The sequence below is a fragment of the Magallana gigas genome, chromosome 5 (genome assembly GCF_963853765.1).
Source record: "Magallana gigas chromosome 5, xbMagGiga1.1, whole genome shotgun sequence".
Classification (NCBI taxonomy): Eukaryota; Metazoa; Mollusca; class Bivalvia; order Ostreida; family Ostreidae; genus Magallana; species Magallana gigas.
The window spans coordinates 11,978,402-11,987,451 of record NC_088857.1 but is presented as its reverse complement, the minus strand read 5'-3'; the positions used below and the strand labels follow the sequence as shown (position 1 = coordinate 11,987,451).

The 9,050-nt window shown below is 33.6% G+C and overlaps 1 protein-coding gene and 2 long non-coding RNA genes across 3 annotated transcripts; all 3 read right to left on the bottom strand.

Moving 5' to 3' along the window:
* Positions 1–1,068: 1,068 nt before the first annotated feature.
* LOC136275901 (uncharacterized) lies at positions 1,069–2,019 on the bottom strand. The gene is made up of 2 exons (XR_010714411.1): positions 1,829–2,019; positions 1,069–1,430 (listed from the first exon to the last, which is right to left on the bottom strand). It is a non-coding gene; the product is annotated as an uncharacterized lncRNA (long non-coding RNA).
* Positions 2,020–2,383: 364 nt separating this feature from the next.
* LOC136275902 (uncharacterized) lies at positions 2,384–3,746 on the bottom strand. Its single transcript, XR_010714412.1, has 3 exons — positions 3,553–3,746; positions 2,733–3,097; positions 2,384–2,422 (listed from the first exon to the last, which is right to left on the bottom strand). It is a non-coding gene; the product is annotated as an uncharacterized lncRNA (long non-coding RNA).
* Positions 3,747–5,328: 1,582 nt separating this feature from the next.
* On the bottom strand, positions 5,329–8,999 carry LOC105335176 (uncharacterized). Its single transcript, XM_066085820.1, has 7 exons — positions 8,720–8,999; positions 8,540–8,602; positions 8,405–8,446; positions 8,233–8,271; positions 8,066–8,125; positions 7,635–7,712; positions 5,329–7,511 (listed from the first exon to the last, which is right to left on the bottom strand). Exons 1-7 carry the CDS (start codon positions 8,753–8,755, stop codon positions 7,443–7,445), a joined length of 387 nt encoding a protein of 128 aa, XP_065941892.1. The 5' UTR covers positions 8,756–8,999; the 3' UTR covers positions 5,329–7,442.
* Positions 9,000–9,050: the final 51 nt, after the last annotated feature.

Below are 9,050 nucleotides of genomic sequence, written 5' to 3'. Positions count from 1 at the left end.
ATATTTGCATTTTGAACTTATCATATTCAGGGCTTCTTGCAATCTTATTATTAATCTTCAAACTTGACTAAAACAACATTTTCTCAGTAAAAAGGTATATTTCTGAATGGCTCTTGGCCTTGATATCCTTCAGGACCAACCCCATCCTTAAGAAATCTTAAATATTTTGATAGGTTTTGTTCAAAGGAATAAATTAAGAAAGAACTTTTTAGGGGCAACCCTGCCCTGGTGTAGAATTTTGCAAAAAAAAAAAAGAAGAACAAAGAAACAAAAAAATTCTGGAAACTGACTTCTATTATAGTTGTCTATATTTACATCGAAATATGTAAGTTGCTCAGTAGGTTGAACCGCTGGCTATATTAAACCTGATGTTTTTTGTGCCCTGGTTCGATTCCATTTGATGCATAGAAAATGTTTCTATTCACTAAGTGAAGAAATCGCCAATAACTTACATGTACATGTATTGTGTTTTTGGTTGTTCGTAACTTTCTTACTATATGTCATATATCTATAGCGATTATGTTCTTTGGAATACCAACACCTAAAGTTTTCACCAAGGTTTTTCTTGTTATTGCTATCTTATTTTATTTAATGTTTCCTCGACTTCCAAACATCCTGCTGTTTTGTGATCATGAGACGTGGCTAGAATCCGAGGTCTTTAAAAATTAAGCTGTCATAAAATTAACTTCATTGATATAATAACACATTAATCATTTCCTAGAAATCCTGAATGTATGCTCATGGATTAGGTAGCGGGAATTAAACATTAAAGCATTTAGCCGATTTTAATAGAATTAATGAAGTTAAAATTAATGCAACTTTTATATCAACCAGACAATGAGTTAGTAATTAAATTAATCATTTAATAAAACTATCTATCATCCTGACCTATATATTTTACGGGGTTTAGATATCCAACATAACGTATGCAAAAGTGCAGAAAGTTTAGAAGTTTGTAGTGAACTATATTCTATGATTAATTTGTATTTATTGTAATTCTTTGTTTACTTGTATCAATTGGAAGACATCACTTTTAAATCAAAAAATGTAAAGTAAATAAAACTTAAAGTAAGGTACAATTTTAATTGAATTGAATTTTCACAATATTTAATAAAGACTGAATTTTTCATCATTGAGGAATACATGTATATTTTGATACAAAAATACAGCTACATATATTTTCGAACCGCCACCCTAAAAACAATTTTTCGGTGATGCTTAGTGGTGGCATTTGAAAAACAATAATATTTCAAATGTTGACAGATCAAAACTGGTACATTGATCGTTGTTGTAAATTACAGTATAGCATCATTGACACAGATCTTCGTGGTTAGGATTCTGCCACGGCTAGCACCTTACTCAGGATGGTTGGTGGTTGTGGAGGATACTTTCGCCTGGAGAGCTTGCAACACAGCAACTGCGTCTTTAATCTGTCAAACATTTCAGATTAACTTTTAAGTGATCACATACTAGTACCCCACACATCAGTCACGTGTATTCTTCTAAATTTGGGTAATTAATTAAAATGTACATTAAATTGAAATAGGTCCACTGAAACTATTTGTAACTTTTCCTTTTAAAAAATACTCTGTACATGTTTAAATTTCCGTGTAGACGATATTTTTGCAGAAAAATGAGGGTACTTATTTAGCACAGTTATTAGATTTAAAGACATGGAACAAATAACTGATTTCATTATTGGGTGGATATTAATCATATAATTTATCAATATTTTTATTATTTTTGTTTATATATAGAAATATATTATATATATAAACACTTGTCGGACCGCTTTGCGACCTAGAAGTTTCATGAAACAGTTACTTACGTCTCAAGCCCCCATTTTGCGCTTGATCCGCGCCTCTTCGTTTCAATCGTTTTAATGTCTTCTTAAGGGGGCTATTGCCCTCCTTATGTATTTTACATTTTGTCTCAGCAACTTTGATGGAAACATAAGAATTTATATTGATGAAAAAATCAACCTTTTTCTTTTTTGGGTATTCAATATTGGTGGCATTAAAACACCAGAGTTCCCGAAACCAGTCCAAAATCTGTCGGACAATTGTCCTGTAAATATTAAAAAATTACCGGACATTTGTAAAATTTACAGGACATTAAAACTATTGCAAAAATATGCAAACTAAAATAAAAAGAATTCTGGCCCTCCTTGTCAAGTTGTAAACGTAACTGTTTGCCGTCAACATCAACCGCACACGCAATTTCTCTACTTCTTCTACATCAACTTTTCTTTACGCGGTACTCTTTGTTGTCCCCGGTGTCCACATACCTGTTAACCTTTCAAAGCTGCTATGTGGGAGAATCTTCCCCTTACCAACTTGGCCAAGGGGGAGATTTTGCATAAATGACGTTTTTTCATGTGAAAACACGCTGTAGGTATGTCGCGGTGAGCAATGGGGTCAGCCTGGAAAAAAGTGAGTACACTAAAATGGCTTTCAATGCTATTACTAATCAGACTGCTTCAATGCAAGGATGGAAAAATAGCCACGTACGAAAGTCACAGAATATATAGGACAATTTCAATTAATATTTAATCTAATTTAATGTAAAGTGGGCGTACTAAGAGTGAAGTATAATACCGGTAGTATTATAATAATTGATTAATAAAAAATGGATAATTTTAGTTTATCGATTGTAAATCTGGAAACAATCGCTTCTATCTCAATCTCTTCTTCTGCCTAGTGTGTCCTCAAACCATTCATTCAATAACTTACCAAATCCGACACAATGAGGAATTCTCTAACTGGCACTGGCTACAAAATAACGTGAATTGTACTCCATATTATCAATCGGTTGAAATAATAGATGAAAATAGATAACACTCATCAATATGTCTGGTTGAGGATTTTTGATAAATAACTTGCCCAGAGTAAGTTTACTTACTGGCTCGTGGGGATGAATCTGAGGCCTTGGACTGATCAAATACTCAAGAAAAGTACAGAAATTGACACATCATTCAAATTCACCACATAAAATTACAGGTAATTTAAAAGTAAACTTAAGTCACTGTCTTTACCTTCTCAATCTCCGCAGGCGTGTTCTGATGCGGGGACACATAATAGTTTATGTCCAAGTAGGCCTACAAAAGTACGATATTCTTGTACTTGCACACCGAGTTAGGGTACGGTGGGATATTAAGTTCTATATGGGATATAAATACTTGTACATCAACAGTCATTGTGAAAGTTCTGCTACGAGATCGATTGTGACCTGAACAAAATATCTATTTACAGTATTTTATAGAATGATTTTATAGAATGTGGACTATTACGCTTTGCTTACATATCACAATGATTTCCGGAAATACAACGCATAATAACCTTTACAAAGCCCATATATAAATATGAGCACAAGGCACTGTACATGTCATTTAATACATGCGATCGGGATCCATGCGTATTCCGCCATGTTGGTTTTTATTTTGAATGCACATGTGACTGCATCAGTTGATGAACTATATAGGTCTAGCAGAAATACGTATTACATGTAATTATAGATATCACCTAGCCACGTGTATTTTTAATAACATCTTACCTATTTTTTTCTAGCACGGGCGCCTGAAATATTTCCTTTAAAACGTATTTATTTCTTGGGGCTGCAGCATTTCCTGTTTTTGAATGTTACCAATCGTGACGTCAGTAGTACACAACGTCATCAGTTGGTAACTTGGTATTTCCGGTAGAAAACTAGTCTCGTTCAACCAGACGCTCGGCTGTCTCCGTAAAACTCCGTCGGAGTTTTACGGAGACAGCCGAGCGTCTGGTTGAACGAGACTAGTAGAAAACCTACACTCTCATGCCAAAAGTATGTCAATTTTTTTCTTCTTCCCTATATATTTCATTGAAAACAAGACTTATTTTAAAACTGCTTTCTATTGTTATTTTTGTCAGATTTTGAAGAAATTTATACTGCTTAAAGTAGAAGGAGGTTGGAAAAATATTTGAATATGATGCAAAACAAGCTAGAGAAATTCTGAATTTATCAAGTCTTTTAAAAATCGGTCCATTGGTTACTTTTTAACGATTTTTTGAAATATGCTGGTTTTCAATGAAATATATAGTGAAAAGAAAAACACCTGATATACCTTTGGCACCTGATTCAGATTGCATAGCCTATATATATACACTCCCTTTTGGGACTCGGGCACCAGACTTCATGATCACGAAGCAATCTTAGACTCAAGTCAAAAATTGTACACCGTCTTAACGTCTCTAGATTGAAAACACTGACAAAATTGAAATGCTACTAAAATTGTCTTGATATTGATTTGTTAATTACAAATTTTAACCGTCATTTTATGATGAACAATAATTATGACTGCAAAAAATTTTGACTTAAGTCTGAAATTCCATCATGATCCTGAGGCCATAGCATCATCAGCGCTCGCACTACCTTCTAAATGGTGAGATTCATATATAGTGTCTTTAGCAATAATAAAAGGTATCGGAGCTAGCTACCACATGTACTCTGTTCAGGGATCATTTTATTTGGATTCTAAATAATATTTGGGCGGCAGTCTTCTAATCTATTTATCACCCCCCCCCCCCTTTTTCCATTGGATTAAATTCATTTACAGGAGATATTTTATCTGGCTGTTTACGAGGCGACATATATTTTTTCTTGTTTATGTTGTCTTAATTTATAGCATTGTTATTGAAATTCCTAATACGTGGAACTGAGGGAGAGGGGGGGGGGGGGGGGGCGGTGGGGGGCTAGTATATACCAATGACTCCAATTTTCAATATCGCTATTAATATTTCAATCTTTTAAGGTTAATCTAGAAGCAATTATATTTGCTGCGAGAAAAAGTGCGGGGGCTGGACCCTCCCTGACGCTATGTGTCTAATGGTTAAGTCTATCTTTGCAAACAAAGTGGGGGGGGGGACCCCCACCCCCACGCCCCCGGTTCCGACGCCTATGAAATATATCGGAAAGGACAAATATTCAAAATGACTAACCAACATGCCAACTGGGGTCAGTATTGTTAAACATCATTGATGGCTTTAATAGATATGGCACACTGCAAGTAAACATCTATGGTAAGCTGTCATAGAATTAACTTTATAGATATATTAACACATTGTATTTAAATTAATGAAGGTAAAATTCCTGTAACTTATTTCTGAAAGGTTTTGGATATCCAACTTAACGTATGCAAAAGGGTTGCAGAAAGTTTAGAAGTTTTTAGTGTTTAATATTCTCTGATTTGCCGGTTACAAATTTGTATCTATTGTAATTATTTGTGTTACTTATATCAATTCCAAGACATCGCTTTTAAATTCAAAACTGTAAAGTAAATAAAAAGTAAGGTACAATTTTCACAACATTTAATAAACTGAAGCTTTCAGCAATGAGGAATACATGTATATTTTGTTAACAAAATACAGCTACAGATATTTTTAAATCACCACCTTAAAAACTGCTAGTATTTCGGTGACGCTAAGTAAGAACATTTGAAAAACAATAATGTTTCAAATGATGACAGATCAAAACTGGTACATTGATCATTTTTGGAAATTACAGTCTAGCATCATTGACAGTTCCTCGTGGTTATGATTCTGCCACGGCTTGCATCTTACTCAGCAGGGTCGGTGGTTGTGGCGGATACTTTCGCCTGATAAGCTTGCAATTTTAAATTGTCATTCCCAAGCAAGACAGAGCCTCGTCCTACACCGTAGATTTTCGCCATCCTACACTCGTAATATTAATGAATGATTCTATTATTCTGATGTATAGACGTGATTCCTCTTCACATCCCAAAATGTGCATCGGATTTACTCGCAACGTGCATGTCTCCTCTCTAGATTAAAAACAAACCACGTGACTATAACAAGAGTTCATAGCAGGATTTAGCACATGGACAAATACATTTTTGTTTTTAAAATAGGTTTTCTTGTTTACATACTAGTATCAGATGCCAATGTTAAAGTTTCTTTTAAAAAATGATTAACTCTGACAAAGGTCTTTTTATAATAACAAACAATCTTCTGCCATCGCTTGGAAGAGATTATCATTAAGTTAACATGTTTAAAGAAACCAAATACATACATACTGCATGAAGTTGTATTATTGATAAACAAAAAAAAAGGAAAAAACTTACATATTCGAGAAGCCTGTAAATGAAATTTGCCCTTAAACTGTTAAAGGGCCTATTTGATCGTTTTTATTGCAATCTTTCCGTATTATTCGATCATAACATAATGTCAGCAGAACACAGAAACATACGTGTAGTCTACAACATGTTGACCATGCATGTCACTGAATTATACATACGTTTTTATTAAATGGGACAGACCTACCCTAACATCTTGATATATTAAATTAAAAAAAACCCAACATGTTACTTGGCGTTAATGGGGGCTGGTGTGGTATATAACTTCAATTCAATCCTAATTTCCTTCTTTTCATATCATCTTTTTACATACTCCCAAAAAAGTGGGTTAAATACGTGCAGAAACAAGTGCATGTGCACATAGCTGACCTACTTCTCCTTTCTGATATTGTTTTTATATATAACGTGATCTGAAGACTTTATATTTCAAGAATAATCATCTCACTTTTTTGCTTCACCGGCTGTCTCATTCTATAGACTACAAGAAATGAGTGTGACGTTTAACGTCTCTTCAAGTAGTTTGATCACTTAAACCAATATCAGAACTCACTTAATACTTAATAGTGTATATACGTGTGCAATGGAGAGAGAGAAAGACAGAGAGAGAGAGAGAGAGAGAGAGAGAGAGAGAGAGAGAGAGAGAGAGAGAGAGAGAGAGAGGTTTAACACGGATCTTCCAACATACAGTAAAATCCAAACAGTAAACAGATATGTATTTCTGACACTTACACCAATACCATATATCAGTGAATTCACTACGTATTATATACAGAGAGAGAGAGAGAGAGAGAGAGAGAGAGAGAGAGAGAGGGGGGGGCGTCTATCATACAGTAGCTTATAGGACCAAAAAGGCATATATATATGTGTATAAATTTGCAACAGCAGTACTAGTCAGACACAGGACTATGTTATAGGATGAATGTTAGTCTGTAGCCCTCAATCAAGTTTTTCCTGGACTAGGGGTGAATAAAAAGTCACCTGTATATGTTTAAATAGATATCCAGATGATATCATACACTGTTTAAAAGATATATAATAGCAATATGCGTACAAAATCAGAAAGTCAAAAGATTATCATAGCATCTCAATATGACACATAATATAAGATACATTGGTTATGATAAATCCTTTAAAAAAACTTGCACTTTGAATAAAAATATTAAAACGAAAATCAGTAGTATTCAATTATAAAAAATAGTATTCAAACAACACTTGTCGGACCGCTATGCGACCTAGCAGTTACATGGAACAGTTATATACTTACGTCTCGAGCCCCATTTTGCGCTTGATCGGAGCCTCTTTGTTTTACTGTTTACTGTCGTCTTCTTAAGGGGGCTATTGCTCTCCTTAAGAATCGAACGCCTCTTCTAAACCACGAGGTCTATACAAAATAACGAACGCATGGATGGATGGATGGATGGATGGATGGATGGATAAGATACATTTTGTCTCAGCAACATTGGTTGAAACATAAAAATTTATTTAAACTAATAAAAAAATCAACCTTTTTCTTTTTTGGGTAATCGATATTTGTTGCATTAAAAAATGCTGTAACAATGTCCCGGCGAGCAATGGGGTCAGCCTGAAAAAAAAAGTGAGTACACTCACATGGCTTTCATGATTATTACAATTCAATACTAAGATTGAAAAATAGCCACATATACGAAAATCAAAGTCACAGAATATATAGACATCTTCGATTAATATTTAATCTAATTTAAGGAAAATGAAAAACATACTATGATTGAAGTATGCATGTATTATTATTATTATTATTATTATTAATTAATTAATTTACAATAGATAACTTTAGTTTACCGATTGTAAATCTGGAAATAATTCAGAATTTACAGAATACTTCATGCATGCTTTGATTTAAATCAACAAAATTACGCTTCATATTCAAAACAGAATAAAACATATTTATCTTATTACAATTGCCTCTATTTCGATCTCCTCTTCTGCCTCATCTAATATATCCTCGAACCAATCATTCTAAAAAGGATGATAATTCATGAAAACATTACATATACCATCAACTAATTCAATTCATGAAGAATTCAACGCTAGAAACAAAAAACTGATAGAAACAAATAGCTTACCAAATCAGACACAATTAGAAACTCTCTAACTGGTACTGCCTACAAAATAACGTGCATTTTACATCATATTATCAATCGATTGAAATTATAGATAAAATTTGATAAAATTCAATAGTATATGTCTGGTTGAGGATTTTGATATAAATAACTTGTTCTGAATTAGTTTACTTACTGGCTCGTGTGGAGGAAACTGCGGTCTTGGACTTATCAAGTACTAATAAAAGAAAAGTACAGAAATTGACACAATTCATATTCACCACATAGAATTAAAGTTAATATGATAGTAAACTAAAGTCAATGTCTTTACCATCTCAATATCCGCAGGTGTGTATTGATGTGGTGGCACATAATAGCTTATGTCCAAGTAGGCCTACAAAAGTATAAAATCTTCATGTACTTGCACATCAAGTTAGGATACTTTAGGATATTAAGTTCTAGCACGATAGAAATGCATGTACATAAAGTACTTTGATTTTAAAATACTTACATCGGAATATTGGGTAGTATGTCTTACAATAGCCATCGTGAATAGTATTCCTGTTGATTCCAAAACAGATAAAATGTTTATGACGTCACAATACACTCAAAGTCTGACGTCACTATGGCAGTTCCACCAATGAGGAAGAAGGCTATGTCACGTGTCAGAGTAACTTATATAACGCTTAGAACCAAGTACAGAAATTTTGTGTATTCCGATCGAAATACTATGTGTTTCTTTTCAGAAACATTCATGATTGTCGATATGCTTTGCACATACAACACACCTAAAAAAAAACATGTTTAATATTTAGTGTCTAAATATTATGCATCTATATGAG